General features: G+C 31.1%; 1 protein-coding gene and 1 long non-coding RNA gene across 3 annotated transcripts; both read left to right on the top strand.

The window, feature by feature from the left end:
- Nucleotides 1-9,068: 9,068 nt before the first annotated feature.
- LOC112737714 (transcription activator GLK1) lies at nucleotides 9,069-15,812 on the top strand. 2 transcript variants are annotated; one of them, XM_025787759.3, is made up of 7 exons: nucleotides 9,189-9,439; nucleotides 9,570-9,918; nucleotides 10,518-10,658; nucleotides 12,573-12,872; nucleotides 13,535-13,591; nucleotides 14,077-14,214; nucleotides 15,308-15,812. In XM_025787759.3, exons 2-7 carry the CDS (start codon nucleotides 9,580-9,582, stop codon nucleotides 15,455-15,457), a joined length of 1,125 nt encoding a protein of 374 aa, XP_025643544.1. In that variant the 5' UTR covers nucleotides 9,189-9,439; nucleotides 9,570-9,579; the 3' UTR covers nucleotides 15,458-15,812. The 2 variants fall into 2 exon arrangements, with proteins under 2 accessions (XP_025643542.1, XP_025643544.1); XM_025787757.3 differs by having other exon boundaries at nucleotides 9,069-9,918.
- Nucleotides 15,813-16,353: 541 nt separating this feature from the next.
- Nucleotides 16,354-17,923, top strand: LOC140177890 (uncharacterized). Its single transcript, XR_011869467.1, has 2 exons — nucleotides 16,354-17,073; nucleotides 17,175-17,923. It is a non-coding gene; the product is annotated as an uncharacterized lncRNA (long non-coding RNA).
- The last annotated feature ends 6,479 nt before the right edge of the window (nucleotides 17,924-24,402 follow it).

Raw genomic sequence — 24,402 nt, 5'->3', positions numbered from 1 at the left:
TTAGAGTGGTATACATTAGTTTTTTTGGAATTTTTTATTTTGTTGGTATTTATATCTTTTTATTGTTAATTATGTTTACATTTTTAGTGGTGTTAATGTTTGTTAAGTTCTTATGATGTTGAACTACACTCACTTTTCTTGTTGAATTTTGGGAGTTGTTAATTATAGAAAGAATATAAAAAATATGTGCAAAAATAAGTGCCATCGTTATTCTCACCAGCACCCAAACAATATTCCCATGCATCACTCTGTCCTCTAGCACTCACCATGTAATTTGATATGCAAAAAATTATAATGTTATATAATAATGATATCATTCTCAATTTTACTAGTATTCTCTTAATTTTATTAAAGTATCAGAGTTTTTAGTAGCTCTAATGAAGACTATACATGGTTAAAATAACTAATTCAAACAAATTTTTTTATCATTAGTTTTTTCTAGTAGTTCACTTTCACCCACCATAGATGATATCAGTTCTTCTCAAAATCCAACTAGCCTTTTTACATATATTTAAGTGAGAACCCTAATTCTGTTCTTGTTTTTCCTGTACTCATTGAAAATAATTATCACTCTTCGAAGCCACTTTTTTTCATGACAGTTATCTCCAAAAATAAATATGGAGTTCTCACTGACACAATTTCTCCTCCCTAATGACCCTCTGTTCTATGTCGGGGAGAGATGCAACAATTTTATTCTCTCCTAACTCTTTCATTCTTTATCATCATTCATAACTCAGAGTGTAATTTACCTCTCTACTATCTCTTCTGTTTGACAGGACCTTCGTGAAAAATTTTCACAGACTGACCTTTTTCGCATTGCCAAACTCCAAGAGGAAATATATGGGTTGAAGTAAGTTCCCTGTCTGTCTGTTAGTGACTTCTACACAGAGCTCAAAATTTCATGGAAAGAGATGGAAAACTCTCGACCCCTTCCTGTTTGCTTGTGTCTGCCAAAACTCACCGTCTCCAAGATTTTGTTATTCGATTTTTGAAAGAACTCGACTAATGATTTGCAGTTGTTCGATCCCAATTACTTTTGCTCGATCCTCTTCCGGCATTCTTGATGAACGAAAAATTCTTACCGCTGCCATCGATAGCTAACGGCCGACGCCATTCCTTAGGCTGCGACATGGTTCCTCCCTTGCTAGCGCAGGACGCGGATATGCTCGATCAAAAATCTGCACTCATTGTGGACGAACCGGTCACACCATTGACATCTGTTATGCGAAGCACAGCTATCTTCCGGGTCATCCCCTTTTTCCTAGTCGACCATGCCTCCCAGATCACACCACTACCTCTATTAATAGCGTAGCTGCCGCACTTTCCTATTCCTTCAGTACTCAGAATCAACGTGAGAAAGATGCTAAGGGTTATCCATCAGAAACTGTTTCTGACTTGTCATTGGCCCATCATAACACTCTTATGACTTTTCTGAAGAAAGCTGAGACTCATGCATCAGCAACCAAAGATAAGACAATTCTTCCTTCCTCTCAAATTGGACTTTTTTCAAGTCTAACTTTGGGTATCCATCATTTATGCTCTTCTTCAACTTTTTCTATTTTAAATCATTCTTCATCTCAATCATTATTTAACGATACTTGGATAAGGTGCTACTGACCATATTACTTTAAATTTGTCCAATTTTTTTTTATCTTATTCTAAAATCAAACCCATCATCGTACACATGCCAAATGAATCCATCGTTATTGCTTCTTATGTTGGTGTAGTTAAATTTTCAAATTCTTTAACTCTCTCTCCAACGTTCTTTATTTGCCTCAATTTCATTTCAATCTAATTTTTGTATCTAAAATTACTTCTATACTTCTCTATCAAATTACTTTTTCAAAATTTTTCTTGTCTCTTTCTGGAATTGAACAGCTTGAGAATCATTGGTTTGGGTAGCTTTACGAGAAGGATTATATGTTCTTACATAAACATCTTATGTCAATAATTCGTTACAATCACATTCCATCGTCTCCACCTATACCACTCATCTCACGCCTTCCAAATTATGGTATTTTCATTTTGGACACATTTCTGAACACAGACTTGATATATTACATAGGCAATTTTTTTTTATTCCATCATACCATGATGAAGTTTGTGATGTATGTCATTTTTCCAAAGAAAAAAAACTTCCTTTTCATCTTAGTATAAATAAAGCAACTGCTAATTTTAAATTATTGCATTTAAATATTTGGGACCCTTTCGCCAAAACTCTATTCATAATCATAAATATTTTTTAGAGTAATACCCCAAATAGGTCCCCAAAGATTTGATGGTCCGACAGATTTGTCCCTCAGAAAAATTAACTAGGTCCCGGGTCCCCAAGATTACTAGATATATGCCATATAGGTCCCCAAGTCAGGTTGAACCGGTTAACACGACACTCTCTCTCCTACGTGGAGGTTGTAGGTGTGACGTGTCAGGTAAAGCAACACGCGTGGTGCTCGGACACATTAGTCCCTAGACACATGGCTAAAACAACGTCGTTTTGGGACAACACCAAAAGACGCCGTTTTGAGGGGACAGATACATCCCCAATTTTATTCCTTAATTCTCCAAACTTCGACGTTTTAAAGTCAAATAGGTCCCCAAAATTTTTTGATATAAGTCAAAAAGGTCCTTGAATTAAAGTGAGTACCTTACATAAAAAAAACTCTTCCTCTCCCTTTCTCTTTATAAAATTACAAGTATCACAAACCCTCACCTAGGTTTTACAAACTAATCCTTCATATTCTTCACCCTATTAACATTTATCCAAATTCGTAATGGTGCTTTGATGGTGTGTACAGGGACTGTTTGGTGGTGGTGTGTCATGTATATCACCATTGTTTGAAGTAAGTTAGGTTAGCTTTTGCTGCATTAAATTGGCAGTAAAGAGTGAAGTATGATGAACGTGCATGTGATGTTAGGGTAGATCAAAGATAATATGTTATAGGTGTAGCTTAAGTGAGAGTTGTGAAGTGGTTATGAATGCGTATTTGATAATAACAAAAACAATAATAGTATTTGAAATTTGTATTCTGTTGTGATGTTGTATTGTGTTGGTTGCTTGGTGATTTGATTTATTTCTTTGACCTATAGAAATTTTTTTTGGACTTGGATTACCATAACCAGTTGACCACAAGGCAATATATTAGTATGATCCCACTTTTGCTAACTTAGAACCTGGTATTCACCCAATTTATGCAGATAAAGAGATCAAAGTTCTACAAAAGAACAAGATGCTAAACGAAGATACTGACAAATTCTAATTGTCTGATTGTAATTGTACTTGAGATTTGTCATTTCATGTGCTTGGAACTGCATACTTTAACGTACTTTGGATAATTTCATCATGATTTCATTCTAATTCTGGTTCTAGTTGCTTAATTCGAGGGGACTAATTTGACATATATACTATAAATTTAGGGGCCTTTTTTACTTGTAACAAAAATTTTAGGGGACCTATTTGACTTTAAAACGTCAAAGTTTGGAGAATCAGAGAACAAAAGTGGGGACATATCTGTCCCCTCAAAATAGCGTCGTTTGGTGTTGTCCCAAAAGGACGTCGTTTTAGCCAAGTGTCCAGGGACTAATGTGTCCTGAGTGCCATGCATGTTACTTTACCTGACACGTCACACCTACAACCTCCACGTAGGAGAGAGAGTGTCGTGTTAACCGGTTCAACCTGGCTTGGGGACATATATGGTATATATTTAATAATCTTGGGGGTTTGGGACCTAGTTAATTTTTCTGAGGGACAAATTTGTCGGACCGCCAAATCTTTGGGGACCTATTTGGGGTATTACTCTATTTTTTAACTATTGTAGATAATTTTAGCTGATTTACTTAGGTCATTTTACTAAAATCAAAAAGTGAGGTGTCACAATACATTAAGAATTTTATAGCTTTAGTAAAAACCTAATTTAATTCAATGGTTAAAATTATTCATTCTGACAATGGACATGAATTTCTTTTACATAATTTTTATTCATCTCAAGGCATCATTCATCAACGAAGTTGTATTGAAACTCCCTAATAAAATAGGAGCGTCGAACGTAAACATCGACATATTTTAAATATTACACGCGCTCTTATGTTTCAATCAAATTTACCTCTTATTTTTTGGTGATATGCCATTCATCATGTTTTTTATTTGATTAATAGAGTTCCGTCCACTATTCTCAAGTTTAAAACTCCTTTTAAGATTTTATTTGATAAACAGCCAAACTTTAATGATTTAAGAATTTTTGGATGTTTATATTTTGTTTCCACTAGCGCTAATTAACATTCTAAATTTGATCCTAGAGCACACAAAGCTATATTTATAAGCTTTAAAAATGATTTTAAGGGTTATATTATCTACATTTTGGATCATAAAAAAATTGTCGTGTGCAAAAATGTTATTTTTCATGAGCACATTTTTCCTTTGATAAAAAATCTTTCCTAGCCCACTATCCACGGTCCAAACACTCCCTCACTTCTAATTGGACCTAATACACTATTCCATGACCCAACACCTATTCCCTCTCTCTCATCTAACATGTCATCATCTTCATCTTCTCCAAACAACATCCTTTCCCCCCTGATCACTTTTCCATCGCCACCATCTCTCCCATCACCACCCTGATCTCATGTCCCTTCCTCTCCCTCGTTTTCTAACCAAACCACCTCCCTAGCTACTTGTGTCTCCCCACCAACTCTGGTTCCTCATCTTTATCGGAGCCAACGCCAGTCCTGGCCACCTTCTCTGATTTTATTTGCAATTCTTCTCTTAATGTTCAAACTTCTCGCTCCTCAAGTTTTAGGTATCCTATTTCATCAGTTTTCTCTCTTGATTTTCTTTCTCTTTCACATAATAAATATGTATCATCTTTGCATTTTTAGTATGAACCCAGACAGAAAGCACAAAAGGTCCCTCACTAGCAAAATACTATGAATGAGAAAATTGCTGTCCTGGCGTTGAACAGGACTTGAAAACTAGTAGACTGTCCTCCAAAAGGGCGACCTATTAGCTACAAATAGGTTTACAAGATTAAACACCGATTGGATGGTTCTATTGAGAGATACAAGGCATGACCCGTAGCAAAGGGTTTCACACAAACAAAGGGGGTTAATTTTTTTGAGACTCTCACCGGTGGTGAAACCTGCAATGATTAGAATTTTTCTTGCCTTAGAATTAATGAAGAGATGGTCTATTCAGCAATTGGATATCAATAAGGCATTTTTCCATGGCGATTTGACAGAAACAGTTTAAATGGCACTTTCTCTTGGCATTATTCCATCCCGTCCCAATCAGTGTTACAAGATCCTTAAGTTTCTTTATGGGTTGCGACAGTCAAGCAAAATGTGGTATGAGAAACTTTCAGCTCTTCTCCTTTCTTGTGGTTATCAGCAGACAACTTTTGATTATAGTTTGTTTGTCAAAATTTTGGGCAATGACATATGTATTCTGTTAGCTTATGTCGATGACATCATCGTTAATGGGAGTTTTGCTGCTAAAATTGCTTCTATTAAAAAGATTTTAGACTGCAATTTTAATATTAAGGATCTTGGTACACTAAAGTATTTTTTAGGTGTTAAAGTTGCTCACTCTTCAAGGGATATTTCTCTTTCTCAGCATAAATACTAACTTAATTTAGGAAAAGTATAGGTAAACAATGAAAATATTAAACAATGTAAACAATAGATATATCAGATGTTCATTTTACTAGTGTACGAATGGTTATTTTAATATTAAAATTTAGAGGATTAATTTGGAGGTATAGTGTGTTTTTATTTGATTGGTGGTTGTTCATATTATTCAACAAAGTCATTGTCTCCCTAGCATTCCCCCTTATTAGATGATTATGGATTACTTGGTTTTAAACATGCTGCTATCCGCCGTCTTGCTTTGTCCACTACTCAGACCGGATATTATGTATGCCACCCAACAGCTTAGCCAGTTCATGGCCTCTCCTTCTCAAACTCATTATAAAGCTGTAATATGGAATTTTTTGCTATCTCAAAAATAGTCCAGTCAAAGGGTTATATTTTCCTAAAGACTCTACTATTTAAATTTGTGGATTTAGTTATTCCAATCATAGTTGTAAAAACCGGATCAGACCGGCCGGTTCGACCGAAAAATCGATGAACCGGACTTAATACCGGTCTGGTCCAGGTTGAGGACCGTTTAAGACAAAGAACCGGAACGAATCGGTTAAATCCGAAATAAACCAGTGAAAACCGGTCCAGTTCGAACTCAAACCGCTCGGGTCACAGTTGAGGGAAACCTATGACGCTGCGTTCCACACAGGGTTCGAACCCCTGCAGTTTTGAATATAACATGAAAGATTGTACCACTCAACTGCAGTGCTTCTTACTAAATTGTACACAAATTATAATACATATAGCATTTTTTTATTTTATTTATATTCAATTTATTTTCATTATAAAATCACTTATTTTTAAATCAATTATATTTTATTTAACTATAAATTTTATTAAATATATACAAATTAAAAAGAAGATAAATAAAATTTTTTTATTAATCACAATTTATTTATTTAATAAATTATATAATAATAGGTAAAGACTCACATGCAGTTGTTTTCATATGAAGTTGATAGTTGAAAATCGTTAGATGATATTTAGTCAAACTTGTCAAATCATCTAACGATTCTTAAATATCAACTTCACATGAAAATAATTGTATGTGAGTTTTTACCTATAATAACATAATAATAAAATAAATATAAACTAATTAATAAAATATTAAAATTTAAAAACAAAATAAAAGTACTTATAAAGTTATAATAAAAAATAATTAAATTTTATATAATTATTTAATTATACCGGGTTGACCGGTTCGACCAGTGACCTACCGGTTAAACTAATAACCCAATGATCCAATAACCTGATCGGTTCGATCACCGGTTCGGTTCTGATAACTATGATTCCAATTAGGCCGAATACCCCGATATTAGTGGTCCTTAACTGGCTACTGTTTTCTTTGGGAGATTGTTTAGTATCTTGGAAAACTAAGAAGCCAACCACTGTTGCTCGTTCTTCTATGAAAGTTGAATATTGTGCTTTGTCTAATACAACTGTTTTCTTTGCATTACTTGTAAAAGACCTCTAGTTCTGTTTTGCGATAACTAAAGTACATCACATATAGCTGTGAACCCGTTTTTCATTAGAGGACCAAATATCTAGAAGTTGATTACAAAACGCTCAAATCGGATCATGAAATTATTTTCCGTTCCTTGTTCAGGACAATTGGCAGATATTTTTACTAAATTTTTTGCCTATTCAACTGTTTCATGCTAATTTTTTTAAGTTGAATTCTCCATATATATCATTTTTCAGCTTGCAGGACATATTGAATTAATCACTTTTTAAAGTCCATGAAAAAATTTAAAATTTAAAATTCTATTAATTTGTTAGTGTAGTTTAAAATTCAAAGATCTGTTAGTTTATTTTGTATTTTTATATATATATAATTAGTCATCATTTTTTATTTTTAATTAAATAAGAAATATACAAATTCTCTTCATATACTCTTTTAATTTTATTATGTACTCTTTTAATTTTATTAATTATAAAATAATATTTAGTTAACCTCCAAATTTTTTAATTATAAAAAGTTTAATATTGTATAATTAAATTATTTATTTCAAAAATTTAATTTATTATACAAAAATAAATAATTATATATCAAACCTTAAAAAATTATAAATTTGCATGGTATTTATGGTGAAAATATTAAATCTAATTATCAGATAGTATGATGATATAAGTAAAAGATATGATGGGATTAAAACGCTGCGCATCAATGCTTAAATTTCTTAACGTATTAATAATAATGATTGAAGCATAAATCATCCAAAATATCCAAAAAAAAAATTTAGGCATTGACAAAAAGACTCTTAATAAAATATTAAACTTAAAATGTCTTTAGAATATTTAAAAACCAATAAGATTACAGAAATATTAAAAACTATCAAAATTTATTATTTTTTAGCATCACTTAATTATTAATTCAATTTTTTAATTTAGATCTTTTAATTTATTAATCTAATAATATATTTTATTTCATATTTTTAAATATTAATGGTCAACTAATAACAGAATAATAAATTCTGATGACTCACCAACGTTTCTCTAAGATTAAACTAAAGAACTTTTTTTTCTATAAGTTTTAAATAATTTTTTATATTTGACAAATAACTTTTGTATGTTATCTTAATTTTAATGAGAATATTTAGATAATTATATAGAACGTGCACATTCGATTTTTAGTTTTTTTTTCCCTTATTTTTTTTAAATTTGGACTATTCACCAAAAACAAATTGTAAAAAAAAAATTTTTTTCGTCAAATTACAAAAATTTAAAAATAAAATTGTTTTTTTAATCCTGTTTAAAAAATCATCAAAAAATCATAAAAAATCCAATTTTTGTAATTCTTTTTTAAACATATATCCAATATTTTTTGCTATATTTTTAAATTTTTTATAGCCATTTTTGTTATTTTGATTTTTCAAAAAAAAATTTTTTGTCTAATTTTTTGAAAACATAAGAAAATTGGTCAAATAAAAAAGATTTTGAGAATTTAGGCATCGTTGATTTTATAATTAAATTATGTATAAAACTATTATCTTAATTTAATAATGATGATGATTAGAGACCACATTCTTACTTTGTCATTTTGTATGGTTTATTCGTTATTTGATTTTCTTTTGAATGGAGAGAGTATATATCCATATCTCCCATTTTTGCTTCACTCTTATGTGATTATGATTATGATGAAAAATAGAAGTTAGTAAATTATTATCAATGGGGGAAAATCCATATAGGTCAATTTTGCACTCTGACCAACATCAGCATGAATACATACATAATGGCATGATGCAATGTATCCCCTTTCGCTCATGACTGGATCGCTGCTAATTCTCTTCCTCTCTCTTGGGCATATCCATTACAAATTTATACTATAATAATTACAAAAAGGTCACGAGCATTTCTGATCACAATCATGACTTTTCCAAAAAAAAATTGATACATTTGAAAAACAAAACCATGACTATTCAAATTAGAAAAAAAGGGTCATCCACTAATACTGAAATGAAATTAAATAGACTCAAGACTAACATTGTAACTTGCAAGTAGCACATACTCCCAAAAGGAAATACATGAAAACAAAATGTCTATTTTCCAAGAAAAATGAAAAATATTCTACCAATTTAAAGTTGTGGCTGAGAAACAATTTGGTTCTCTCTCTCAGACACACTCTCTCGCCACTACTTCATCAGAAGGCAACATAAAATGCCCCATATTATTTGAAGAGAACATCAACTCTTCATATTCACATGCCATAAACAAAGTAACCATTTTGGGGTAAAAACCAAACTCACATCTAAGTACTCTCTAGATTCCCGATTATATTATCAAATTTTCATGCACCATAAGACACGTGGTATGAAGCAATTAATTTTTTATGAGATTTTCATATATTTATTTTTGTGAATTCAGTATTATGTATATAGAAAAATAAATCTTTGATTAATGCTTGGTGTGTCATCACCTCCTGTGGGGAGTACAAGAAGAGATGAAAGAATGGAGAGCTTCAAGTCGATTGGGGTGTCATCAAAAGACGATGAATTTGGCGAACTGTCCGAAGGAAGCTTGTTGGAGAGCATCAATTTTGATGACCTCTTCGTCGGCATCAACATGGAAAGTGATGTGTTGCCAGATTTGGAGATGGAGGCTGATGTCTTTGCCCAATTTTTCGACAACCCTAAGGCAGACCAATCTTCAATTCACAATAAACTTGCTTCCAACAAGAATGAGGAGTCTATGGTTGTGAATCCTCCTACAAAGTATGCTGGAAAAGGAAGAAAACCATCGTCTAAATCCAAGAGTAATAATCCTCAAGCCAAGATTAAAAAAGTCAAGGTACAACCTACCTACTTCCTTGCTTTATTTTCAAATTAATTATCACTTGTTTTTCTAAACAAAGTAAAATGCCAACTAAATTTATTATCTTAAAAATACCAAAACTTAAATTTAATCTTCTTACAAAAACTAAGAAAATGATTCTTATAGAGAACATAGATGCCATTATTTATATTTATAAATTACTTTACCAATATAATGAGAGTTGCTAATAAAAATTATTCTTAGTTTATTTTCTAAATTCTATTTTTTCACAATAATGATTTTTTATTTAATATTTATTAAATTTACTAGTAGTGTTTTTTTACTTCATTAATTAGGAAGTTTAAATTTTCATTGAAGTTTATATGCATGTTAATATGTCAAAGCAAGTTTATATATCCATAATGTTCTTCTGAGTCTATCTCTCTATCTCAATTATGTTATTCACAAAGTTGAAAAAAGCTCACGGGTTCTATAAGTTGCATAGAGAAAAGAAAGAGAAAGGAGTTTTATAAAAATAAATCATTGACCTAAAAATTTGATTTGAAAAAGTATTTGGTGGAGAAGGAATATTATTGTTGATGTTGTGTTATCTCTTGGGGTGTGTGAATGTATAGGTGGATTGGACCCCAGAGTTACATAGGAGATTTGTACAAGCAGTGGAACAACTTGGAGTGGATAAGGCAGTACCTTCTAGGATTTTGGAGATTATGGGAATTGATTGCCTCACTCGCCATAACATTGCAAGCCACCTTCAGGTAACTAATAATAATATTCTTTTTATTTCCTTCAATTTAATATCTATATAATCTTCCGTAAAAAAAATATTTTCGTAATTTAATGGTAGGATATTTTTTCTCTTTTTAGTTTTAGTATTCAAACTTTTAGATTTTTCAAAGGAAAATTTTTATCAATTTTTATGGAAAAAAATTGTATACATCACATTAATTTTTAACCACAAAATTAGTTTTATTTTTTTATTCTTATATTTTTTTAATTTATATTAGTCTGAAAAAAATTAAACACGTATTACTTCAGTAGTTAAAACTCTCTTTTTGAAAAGAAAAAAACATAATTGGTGTTAATAGAATTAAAAAGTTGGATTACTATTAATCATATATTGTTGATAATATTATGATGATATTGATGATAATTTAGACAAAATAGATTTAGAGAAGAATTATTTGTAATAATAATAAATTGTTAGTACTAAAAAAATTACTTTGTCATTTTTATATAAAATTTAATGGGTTAAATTTATTCACTTTGTTTTTATATGAATTCACTTTGTTTTTATATGAATTCACTTTCCTCGATATCTCTCTCCAATCTTTGATTTAGTAGATAATAATAGAATTTTGTTAAATTACTTTAAAAGATGACAAATGAATTTTGATGATAGAGTTTATACGTGAGTAAAGAAGATTTTTCAGTATCTAAGTATATATAAATCTTAATCTACAAAACAAGTTGCCTAATATATTTTTTTTATGTAAATGTATTTATTCTATGAAAATTAAATTATTTTTTGTAAATGTATAAAATAATTTATATAAACTAAAAAATAAAAAATATAAGATATATATATATATATAATTAACAAAAAAAGAAAAAAATTATATTTCACTCTTCATTTTAATCTTTATTCATATTAGTATATATATTATATCAAAGTTAGAATCTAGATGTTCTTTATGAAAATTCTTATGAAAATTTATATTTGAAAAGCTCATTTAATAAATTTAATTAAATTATTAAAATTGTAAATCTATACTATTATCAGCTATCAATTATCATTTTTGAAAAAAATACTCCGTTTGATTTTTAAAGTTATACTCGAACTTCAAATTAATCCTTGAAATTTATTTTAATTACTTTAATTTAGTTCCTAAACTTTTTAATTGACCTTGTGGCGAAAATTATTGTAAAAACTAATGTGATTAAAATTTGAAAAGTGTAGGGACTAAATTAAAACCATCCAAATTTTAAAGACTAAATCAAAATGTAATTTAAAGGATCAAATTGCACCGTACGTTTTTTTTTTTTGGTCAATGTACTCGTATTAAGTATACACTAGGTACATGTTTCTCTTACAAATGAGTTTAAAAGAATATTATGTCAAGTAAATTTTATTATTTTTTAATCTTTCATTCTAAATTATTTAAATGTACAGTTTAAAATATTAAATTAATTATTTATACTGTTTAAATATTTATTTTTAATTTAATATTAACTATTTAAATTATTTTAATATTAAATTTGATATAAAAGATATTTTATTAAATGAAAATCACTATTTACCTTTACAACTTAGTTTCAAATTTTTTTCATTGTGAAGCATGGCCACCCCATTGTCTATGCTAACTGCTAACTTCCACCAAAATATATATATTGGTAGGAAGTTACGTATAATTGTTTTTATTTAAACTTAATAATTAAAAATTGATACATTACAATTTAATTAAATCTATTGAATTAACTAACCGTTTTCGATTATAAACTAAGTAAAAACATCTATACATGAGTATTTGCCGTGTGTGTATATATATATATTATATACACACGTGCGAGCGCGCTGGTTGCTTCAATTTATGGATTATGTAACTTAATAATTTAAAAAAAAAAAGTGTAGGATTTTGTGATAAAGAACAATATGATTTGTTTTAATGCAGAAATATAGATCCCATAGGAAACATTTACTAGCGCGTGAAGCTGAAGCAGCAAATTGGAATCAAAGGAGACAAATGTATGGAGGGAAGAGAGATGTGAGTAGTCCATGGCTAGCACCTACCATGGGTTTCCCTCCAATCACTTCAGTGCACCATTTCAGACCATTACATGTATGGGGACATCCCTCCATGGACCAATCTTTCATACACACGTGGCCTAAAAATCCCACTCATTCACTCTCGCAGTCGCAGCCGTGGGTGCAACCTGTTGCTCTCCCGTTCTGGCATCCTCACCACCAACTAGTTAACGCTCTAAACTAACTCCTTTAAGCTTCCAACTCATAATTTGTTGATTGTTTTCATGGTTTAAATTGTGCTTGCATGTTGCGTAACAAGAATTATGTATATATAGTTGTGCTTTGATGTGAAAAGTTATGAAAACAATTTAGTAGAAAGCATATGCATGTGATTATTGAAATTATTGCAATGCACATGTGGAATGCATCTTCATTGTAGATGCAAACCAGAATTCAAAACCATGCATGATATTAGGTAGCTATTTTTGAAGATATTTTTACCTGAAAATTATATTATTAGAATGTTAACACGTATTGTTAAATAAATTAGTTAAATATATTAATTATTTAAAATTTTTCATTATTATTTTTATACAAAAATATTTTTATGTGAGTGATGATCAAATATTAATTTAATACGTTGTTTGATTAATTTAATAACCTTGTAGCTAGCTAGTACTTCTAAAGCTTAAACTTTCTTTAATAATTTAGTTCCAGTAAAAAATTATATAATAATTTGGAAATGTGTAGTTCTCGATCATTAATAATGTTTTGTTTGTTTTATACTAAAGTTAGAATGAAAATTTGAATCTCAAGAATAACTCATCATGTTGCTTTCTTAGTTTCTTTTTCTGAAAAAAAGTATATTCTTTTTTTTTTTTCATGCAGGCTCAAAACATGCTAACCCCAGGATCACCGTGTTTTCCACAGCCTCTGACAACAAGGGTAACTGTTCGTTTACCTTACTATTTTGGAACCACCCATGTTGTCTTCTCTCTTTGTCCTTTAGATTATTATTATTCCCCCTTACCAAAACAATAACATATATTTATATATATCGTATACAATTCTTGCCATAAAACTTATTACACTTCGGTATTGTCTCGTGACACAAGAGACATGTTTAATTTGAAATTAGCAAACAAAAAAATTGTAAATCTATAACATTTTAAAACTGTACATTATTTGAAATCTTGATCCATTGTTATCTATATTTTGAAAGCTTTTCAAATTTATTCTTATCATAAGAAATGGTCTTATTAATATTTTATTTTTATATTATTGAAATTTAACATTTAGAATTTAATTTTAGTATTTAAAATTAGTCAAATATTAATAAAAAATAATAAATTTTGATAATCTTTAAATATTTCTATTATTTTGTTAGTCTAACTAACTAACTAAAGAAGAAACAAAAAAAAAAAATGCAGAAATATGGATCAGGAGGTGTGGCAGGCACTATTATTCCAGTAACATCACCACATCCACATGTTATGTACAAAGCAGCAGATCCTCCCATTAACGGCCTCTCCAGCGCCAACCCAAACCCCATCATTGACTTCCATCCGGTAAACTTCATTTCATTACTCTGCCTTTTCTTCCTTCCAACACACGCAAACATTTTTCACACATGTCTAATAATGCAATAAAATTACACCAAATGCTACATATCTAAGTTTCCAATTAAATTAAACAATAAAACTTGAATAAATAGATAATTGAGAATAATAAAAATAATGTCTATTGATGTTAGATTAATTTAGTTAGACTTAATTGATAAAAAGATTTATACGAATAGTATTGAGTAAGAGATTCTAGCGCTTTTAACTAATATTACAGTACTTTTAATTTATTAGTCTAATAACATATTTTTAACCCTTATTTTTAAATATTACTAATTAATTACTGGACAAAAACAATAAATTTTACTTGTCTTCTAATATCATCCTATACTAAAATGTGTTTTGCAAATGGCATTGTGAAATAGTATTTCTATACTTCATTGTGAAATAGTATTAACGATAAAATTGACATGAAAATTTATGTGTTCAAATTAGTCAAACTTAATTATTACTCTATTCAGATATATATTAACCAAAATGTCACTCTCAATTGTCAAAATATATTAATTTATGAAGTAATATTTTTCTACTTCATGTGAGGATCCATAAATTGCTTTGTTTTACATCATTGCTTTAACAAATAACTAAACACGACAAACTATTAACAACATGAAAATATATATGGATTTAATTGCTTTATTTGCATTGTTATTATTAAAAGAGCACATCAATCATATATTATGTTATTAAAAGTAAATTAAAACATTTTATTAGGAAACCAATCTTATTTTAACCAACAATCACCAAAAACAGTAGGGAATATACAAATGTTAAAAGGAAAAAGATAAATATAAAAAACAAGATAGGCATTGACTGATTTTGTTAAAAAAAAAAGTTGGTTTCCAATTTTTATCAAAATAAAATTACTTTTCAGGCCTATTGAAATATTAAAAGGGAGACCAATTAAATTCATATATGGAAGAACAATGTACCTGATTTTATGAATAGTGGTGGATACTAGGAAATTACCTTAAATTCTTTTCTTTTTTTTTTGCATGTTTAATTTATAATTCATTTTTTTATTTTTATATATGGGCAGTCAAAGGAGAGCATAGATGCAGCTATTGGAGATGTTCTATCAAAGCCATGGCAGCCACTACCTCTTGGACTTAAAGCTCCAGCACTTGACAGTGTTCTAACTGAATTACAAAGACAGGGAATTTCAAATATTCCACCCTCTTGTGCTTGAGAATAAAAAGGTTCTTTATCCCTTTATTGCACTTTCATGTGGTGGCCACAACAAACCCTAATTTGACGACTTCTCTTATCATTCATTATATATATGTTGCATGCACCGCATCATATATATATAGTAATATTTTGCTTTTAAAAGCAAAAGGAAAAGAAGAATTAGAAAAGGGGAAAAAAAGAAGAAGATATCTTTCATTGCTTTTTAACTTTTTCCTCAGGTGCTGTAATCTTAAACGAGGTATTAGTTTGGAGACTCGATCATTAGCCATTTTGTGTATGTACCATTGTAATGGCAGTGATTTTTGTATTAATATGAGACTAATAATATAAATAAGTTGAGGAATCCCAAGAAAGCATGCACTTTAAGGATTTTTTTTCTCTCTCTCTCTCTTTTATTTTATTTCTGTTTTTTTTTTTTTTTTTCAAGTTACACCTATAACACATACACACACCTCTTTCCATTTCACATGGATTCTATATAACCATTTTTTAGTTACAGCTAAAATTTGAATTCGATGCACTTTCTAAAGAAGACATATAGGCTGCGGTTGTTTATAGAAAAATACTGAGATAAGAATATAGAGACACAAAATTGTATTAATAAATGAGATATGAATAAAAATATTATGTTCAAAAATACTAAATTAATATATTTTGTGTTCATTTTAACAGAAAAAATACAGAAATACTAATAAAAGAGATATAATTTATTATTTATTTTTTTTATTATTTACATCAATTTTTTATAATTATATTTTTTATTATCATATTTTTTTAATAAAAAAAATTAAATTAAACTTTTATCATTTATTTTAATTTATTATTAAATAAAATATAAAAATATTAATTTTTATATTTTTAGTTTTTATCTCTTATTTGTAATATCTTGTTTTATCTTATTCTTAAAATCAAACATAAAATAATATAGATGCCGCCATTAGACTAATCCTTGGAGGGCCTTAATTACTTCTTTTTTGAGAAGACACTTTAACGAATAAGGCCCAACTTTATTTTGAGAATTTTAGCTTGCATGCGGGAGTCTAAGAATATAACCATATGTAAAGTAGCACTTCATTCCTATTTATTTGCACCCAAAAGTGAGATTGTATTTCCCTATATGTATCTTTATAGTCTTTAGTCTTATTTACCTCCAATCCAATCCCAAATATAAATATTCTTTTTATTTGGAAAGAATAATATGCTGAATTATATTTGAAAAATACGGAATCGTCTATGGTGGGAAAATTTAATTCTGGTCCTGTAAGGACCCTTTGAGAATACGCTTAGGTTCTCCTGCAATTCGTACCTGACAGCTTTGTATAAGAGATTTTGTCAAAAAAAAATATAGATAGACAATAAAAATACTAAACAATATGAACAATTAATATATTAAATATTTATTTTACTAGATGTGCAAATAGTTATTCTAATATTAAGATTTAAGTGAATAATTTGGAGATGTAGTATATTTTAATTTGATTGGTGATTATTCATGTTGTTAAAAAAAATTATTGATTACCTAGTATAAGTGTATTTTTTTTGTTTGCACCAGGGTATCCATCAAGCCGAAAACCCAATGACTAATCCCTCGGGTACTGCAGAGGCACACAAAGTGTATAACCCTATTAAATAAAGTATTGATGACTTTTTTTTTTTTTTGGTAAGTAAGTATTGATGACTTGGCTCTTAGTTGCACATCACGTTGGCTGAAACAGGTGTTTTTGTTGGACTTCCACGAAGATATTGGGCTGGGCTGAATTTGGTTTTATATGAATGGCAAAGGCCAACATTAATGGGAGAGGAGCGGACAACTACGCGGCTACGCCGGACCATAGAGGAATTGAGAAACCAGAGTCACGGCTGGGTGTGGAGAGAAGCAGCACGAAGCCAAGCGCCGATCGGAAGAACTGGCGCCACCACGGATCATAAGAAAAGGTTGGGTTTCGGCCTCAAATTGTCCGGGAAGTCCGGTTGACACAGGAACCGTGACACAGTTGCCACTTGCCAAGAAGAACGGTGAGCACCGAGAGCGGAGCCGTCGAGATCCATCCGCCGGAAAGAAGAGTGAGACCACGACACCGAGTAACTGGTTCTGAACAGCAACAAATAGATAGTTCACACGGTGGAGATCAACAAAGTGGCTCAGGCGCGATGGAGGCGACGAAAATCACGATCCCAGCAGCGGTAGACAAAGACGGTCAGAGGTCTCTCCTTCTCAGAGGAACCCATGGAGGCATGGAGCAGCACAAAGTCGAGGTCGCCACGATTAGGTAGCGGGTGGGGAGGGTGATCAGATGGGTACGGATAGGGTATTAAGGGTGGGTCTGTTTGTTGGGCTCTGTCCAAAAAGAGAAACAAAATTTTTCAAATATATTGAAAGCTTAAATGGGTCATCAACAGACCACGTCAGGTCGTCAGCGTTACATGAAAGTTTATGATAAATTGCCACTAAATTTTTTAAAATTCTATAAAGTACCTGCTCCTTCGAGATCCTAAAAATAGTGCTGGATTCGGATTTGATCAGATTGGATATAGTCTAAAATTTTATTCAATTTACATTATACTCATCGGATCGGATATGATATCCGCTTTTTTTCAGGTCAGATCTGATCCGATCCGCATAATATCGGATATCGGATCGAATCAGATTAGATACCTGATATCGGGTATATTCGTATAATTCAAAAAAATTATTTTAAATTATGTTAGGCTGTTTTTACAAAAAAAATTTAGAAAATTCATTTTTCATCTGTTTAAGCCTATTTACTTCTAAAATATTATCAATAAAAGTTCTCTTGAATAACAAAAACAAAATAATAACACAAGATTTAAGTTTAATTATTTTAGGTTGAAGTGCAACATAAAAAATTAAAAATAAGATATCATAAAATTCATAAAATAGCACACTAAAATTCATATCACATTAGGGTTTACTTTTTTAAACTATGCTATTTATAAGAAATATGCGGATTTGTGAATTTGCAGATCGGATCCGCAGATATCACTGCCAAATCTGCAATCCGATTCTATCATAGTGCGAATTGGATCTGATCCGATCCGATGGCTTGAATACAATCCGATTCTATCATAGTGCGAATTGGATCTGATCCGATCCGATGGCTTGAATACAGATAATTACTGCGGATATTTTTTGGGATATTTTTCGATCCATGCGCAGCCCTACCTAAAAATACTTTTCTCATCATAGAAGCTTTATTGAAATACATTAGGTTAGAGATATAACTATTAATATTATTTTTTTTATTAATTTAAATTTTTTAGATGAATAATTTTATATCCGAAAAATCAATAATTTTTTTTTGTAAAAAAGACTATACTATTTGAATTATAATTTATTAGCAAAAAATTAATAATTTTATACTTAGTAAATTCTAAATAAAATTTTTATTTAAGAAAAAATATTAATAATATAACTATTAATATTAGTTTCTTTTTTCAGTTTAAGCTTTTTGAGATTCGTGATATATGTCATAAAATTGTATTACGAAAATTTGCATTATTAGATAAAGCATAAATATAAATAATAATTAGAGGCCACGTCTCTAGTGGTTGTACGTTACTTATTGGTGTGATTAAATAGAGATAAAAATGGTTAAGCATTGCGTCTTGGTAATCATATTATGCTAACAATAATCTCGCTAGAGAATCATGGATTTAGCCAACAAGCCAATAAATATTTTTAAATTGTATTTTATACTAATTAATTGTTATTAATTAATAATTATTTAAATTTTATTTTTTAAAAGATACAAATTAATAATTATTAATTATCTATTTTTATTTTAATTCACCTTTTATCATTTATTATGTAAATTTTAATCTCTTTAAAAAAAATTTCGAAATTCTAAAAAAAAAAATAAGATAAAGAATTATCCAAATTCTAAGAAAAAAAAAATATGTAAAACATAGGAAAAAAATCATCCAAAACTAATAAAAAGAATCATCCATATTCTAAGAAAAACATACAAAACATAGAAAAAAGAATATCCAAAACTAATAAAAAGAATCATCCAAAATTTAGGAAAAAGAAACATAAGAAACTAGTTAAAAAGAATCATTCAAAACCAAATAGGAAGAGAAGGAGAAGAGTCGCAGGGTGGCCGGCGATGACGTCTTTCACGGCATTGCGTAGACGGTGGGGGACTCGCGGTGGCGCGTTGCGAGGAGGAAGCCACGGAGGCCACACATCGCAAGTGGAGGAGTCGTCATGAATCGGAGTAGTTGATCGCGCGTCGCGAATGGGGACCTGGTGGTGGCTGCATCGCGACGGATGGAGAGGCGTGGGGTACAGATTATGCACTGTCTGGCGCGACAAATGGAGGCCGCGATGGTATTTGACGGTGCATATGCGTTGGGATTATGATCCCACAGCGGTGGAGGCGGCTATGTCCAATGAAAAAGGATGGCGGCGGGACGTGAGGAAGAGGTCGCGTAGCGCGACGAAAGATGCGGCGGGTGGTCGATAGGCGGCGGCGCTGAAAACTGCGTAGAGACGGCGGGTTTGTAAAGGGAGAGATTTGACTGTTTTCAAGTGAATGAAAAGGGATTAGATTTTTTATAGATTGTTTTTATTATGTACTATAAATGTGATTAAGATAAATGTAGACAGAATTTTTTTTTTAAATTTTGGATTTTAATTTTTAAATTTTTATTTATTTATAAAATTTAAATTATAATAGAATTGGTCTATATTAATTTATAGAAGAGTTATTTTTCTATACTTTTCTTTATTTTAATTGTGTACATGGTTTGGAAATTTGATGATAAAATAAAGGCCAGGTGAGATAGTAATTTCATTTTTTATCTCTCTTCGGTTACAAACAGTTATTATATTTAAGAGTTCTATTTATTATTTAATTATTGTCAATATTTAAATTCGGATATAATATTTTAAAAAATATCATATTTAGTCACTCAATTAAAGTTTCAATTATTTTTAATATGGAGATAAAGATAGTATTTTAGTTAAATATTGATATTTAAAGTGTATTACAATATTGTGGATATACAGAAAATATGTCCAACACGTATCCTGCGTTTGGCCAGAATATTGACACGTATTCAACATGCATCCTGCGTGTTAATTTTCTAACTGCAAAATCCACCCACCTGTAATTACATCAAATAATCTCATTTTCAACAAAAATTTTAATATTTTTCATATTAAAAAAAGGGATTGTATAGGATTCTTGGAAGGAATAAAAAATATAGTATATTAATAAATTTACCCGGTTGAATTAATGCATTTACTGCAGCTTAATAGAATTATAAACACGGTCAACAAAGCAATAAATTCGGTTGCCCCCAAAAAATGACACCATAATTATATATCTATTGGTACACAAGTAAAACATCATTTAAAACTAAATATCGTGTAATTATAAAAAGTATAACGGAAATATTTGGTAAACAAAAAGAGAAAAGGAGAGCTATGAGTGACAAAGGGGTGAGCGGAGATGAGAGCGACCGTGATGAGAGTGGAAACACATGAAGAGACAACCGGCTCCGCTGGCAGAAGTAACAAAGGGGAGAGTGTGAGAGGGGGTGTATCTGGTGGTATGGTGGGTTCCAAAGGGATGAGAATCTCCTTTAGGGATAGAGTAGTTGGCGTATCTAATCCTAAACCTTTTGTAGTTGGTGATTCACTGGATGGTGGTAGTCTAGTCATTGTGACGGGTAAGTAAGGGGATCCAAACCCATCGACCATAACGTTCTCGAAAGAGGCAAGGCGAGTTTTATCTGCACCGTATGAGAGTTCCATTGTTATTAAAGTGCTTGGAAAGCATGTGAGTTATATGACCATGGTTCATCGTCTCAGAAGCATTTGGCGAGTGCTCGGCGGTTATGAGGGTATGGATGTTGGCTATGGATATTTTCTTGTGAAATGTGATCTCATGGAGAATAGAGATAGGATCCTCCTGGGTGTCCGTGGAGGTTAGGATGGCACTATCTGGCGGTCAAGCCTTGGACATCTGACTTTTGTCCTTCTGAGGAATTTTTTGGATCAACTCTTGTGTGAGTGTGCATTGCAGGGTTGAATATATGGTACTATCAAGAAAGAACAATGAAAAGAATTGATGCGGCCATTGACACACCCATGAAGATAGATATGACAATAAAGGAGGTGGAATGTAGAAAATTTGCCAGAGTTTACGTGCAGATTAACGTGGGACTGCCAATGCCCGGTGGTGATAGACATAATCATTGACGGACACAAATACCAGGCACAACATGAGAACTTAGAATTAGTATGCGAACAGTGCAGGTGTTTTGGGTACGAGAGAGCAGCTTGTACAAAAGAACAGGTAGCACAAACTGTGGTGCAATCGACCAATGATGAAATGCTAAGTGAAGAGGTAGCACTGCCGACGCAAACGGTGAAAGTTTCAGAGGGTAAAGAGGACACGGTTCAAATTCAAAATTCAAAAACCTTGTTTGAATTTGGAAAGGAACAAGTTGTTAATCAACCCAATAAGAAAGATGAGGATTTCTTGCATGAGACGTTGCATGGGAGTGATGAGATCAAGCAAGACAATCATACAAAAGAGGAGTGAGTCCAAATGAATAGAAAAAAAGAAAAAAAAAAGATCAGATTGGTGTTCAAGGGGATAAAGGGGAGAGTTCTCGGTTAAAAGCATACAATCCCAATGTTACAAAAGAGTTTGCAATTCATGGTGGGCCAAAAATAAGGAATGAGTTGGCAACGTATAGTTTGAATCAAAGGAATAAGGCTTTGACTTTTTTGAGAAAGGGAGGCATCAATATTTAAATGGAGCATATGGTCATCATGAGGTGTTGAGAGCTAATGTAAAGATCCCGAATTTCACTTCTAATGGAAAATGCATAAGGCCTAATTTCCTCCAAAATTCACCTACTGATATTGAGAATATAATGAAGTTGGAACAAAGGCCTCCCGACGGTAGGGGGAGGTGGCGGTAGTGGTATAATTTTAATAGGTGGCCCATTTCAAACCATGATGTTGGTATACTTTATCCTCATCTTTATTATTCATATTTATTTTTTATGGATAGTTGTGATTTTAATATTTTGGCTTGGAATATTAGAGGAGCCTCTAATAAGATGGTTCGTATTTATTGTAAAGAGCTTGTCCGCAAATATCATCCATCTTTTATCTGTTTGTTGGAAACATATATTATTTTTGATAAACTAAAAACTTTTGGAGTAGTTTGGGTTATTCAGCAGTAGCCTTCTCTGAAGCGCAAAGTCAAAGAGGTGGTATTTGATTTTTATCCGCTATCTCAATTAATCATTGCAAAATGATCAGTATCATAGAGCGATGCATTACGGTGAAAATATCTTTAAGAAGTAAATTATGCTTGTGTAGTATTATGGTTTGATGTTTGACATCCAGGAGACAAAATCTGTATTATATCCCTTTTGTCCATATCTCCGATACTCAATTGACTATTAGGGATGTTTGGAGTGAGTATGGTTGATGTTTGGAGTGAAGTACAACACCCTTATCAGAGTTAGTTCTCCACATGATGCAGTCTTCTAATTGATTTTGGCAACGCACAGTTGAACCTGGATGGATTTAGACAGCAAATATTAGTAAAGGTTATTCAACCAATGAGGGATATACATGGTTACTGAAGAGGAGAATTCAGTGGAATGAGGGGCGAAGTGAAAAATGAATGTGGCGGGAAAACGTCCTGGAGAAAGCAAAACTCCCGGCCATTCATGATTCTCTACCAACGGAGGCTTTCCGACACCGCCATAGACTCTCTGAGTTGAACATGTGCCCTCGATGTGGCGAAGAGACAGAATCGGCGATGCATTGCTTGCTACGTTGTCAACAAGCACAAGACATTTGGATGAATCCATCAATTCTTCAAGTCGGTAGAAATATATTTTCTTTGATGCGAGCTGCTATTTGGAACAAAAAACCTATTTTTTTCTGGCATTTGGTGGATCTAGAGGCATCGTAATCAAGAAATCTTTTTAATAATATGAAGTTTGGATGCAACATAAAGTGGTAATCTTGACTAGAAGATGGAAGATGGAGTTAAAACAGGCTCGATTCCAACCTCGTCAGCTATCTTTGTTAAAAAATGTGAATTGGGAACTTCCTCAGCTTGATTTTTTAAAAGTAAACTGTGAGGCTAGCATTTTTTTTTTGGAAACTCAAAAACCAAATTTTGGGTGTATGATTAGATATAATGAAAGAGTTTGGATAAAAGGTTGTTTGGGAAGAATTTTAATTTGGAGTATCAAAAGATTCGAACTCTTTGCAATATGGAGAGAGATAGTTTTAGCGTGAGAGTGTGGGTTAAAAAAGATTGTGTGCAAAACAGATTCAAGGGAAGCATTCATTGCTGCTCAAAATGAGCCTGCTTTAGAAGACAGAAAGATGGGGATCTGGTGTTGCGTATTCATGAAATGCTTGTAGGAGATTCATTTTAGCTTAGTTCTTCGAGAAGGGAATAATGTGACCGATCTGATAGCAAAGCTTGGAGTTTAGAGTCAGAACAAGTACGTTGAGTGATTTGATCCTCCTAATAACATTGTTAAAGCTCTTTTTCAAGATCTAGATGTTGCTTGAAATATAGAAATTTCTTATATATCTTTCTTTTGCTTTTTTAGTTTTTTTTTTAATTTTTGTTCAGATACCAAAAATTTGGTAACAAAAAAATTTTGTAAAAAACAGTTAAAATTATTTGTTTTATTTAATATTTATTAATTATTACATTTAATATGTATTAATTGTTATAATAATTAATAAATATTAAATAAGATAAATTTTGATTATTTTTTTGTCTTTCTAACATTACCGAAAATATAACATTTCTCTAAAAACCATATTTTAACATATGTTAAAGAACTTGATAGAAAATAACGCATGTAATGAAATTTAGTTGCTGTCACCACTGATATTATTTTATCTTATATTTGAACTTCATT

The sequence above is a fragment of the Arachis hypogaea genome, chromosome 13 (genome assembly GCF_003086295.3).
Source record: "Arachis hypogaea cultivar Tifrunner chromosome 13, arahy.Tifrunner.gnm2.J5K5, whole genome shotgun sequence".
Lineage (NCBI taxonomy): Eukaryota > Viridiplantae > Streptophyta > Magnoliopsida > Fabales > Fabaceae > Arachis > Arachis hypogaea.
Note: the sequence above shows the minus strand (reverse complement) of the source record. Positions and strands in the feature narration are given on the sequence as shown.

Excerpts from the sequence above, each read along its gene's own strand:
- LOC112737714 (XM_025787757.3), top strand. The coding sequence starts at position 9,529 with ATGCTTGGTGTGTCATCACCTCCTGTGGGGAGTACAAGAAGAGATGAA. Across the intron at positions 9,919-10,517 it reads CCAAGATTAAAAAAGTCAAG|GTGGATTGGACCCCAGAGTT; the intron begins GTACAACCTACC and ends GTGAATGTATAG. Across the intron at positions 12,873-13,534 it reads GGCATCCTCACCACCAACTA|GCTCAAAACATGCTAACCCC; the intron begins GTTAACGCTCTA and ends TTTTTCATGCAG.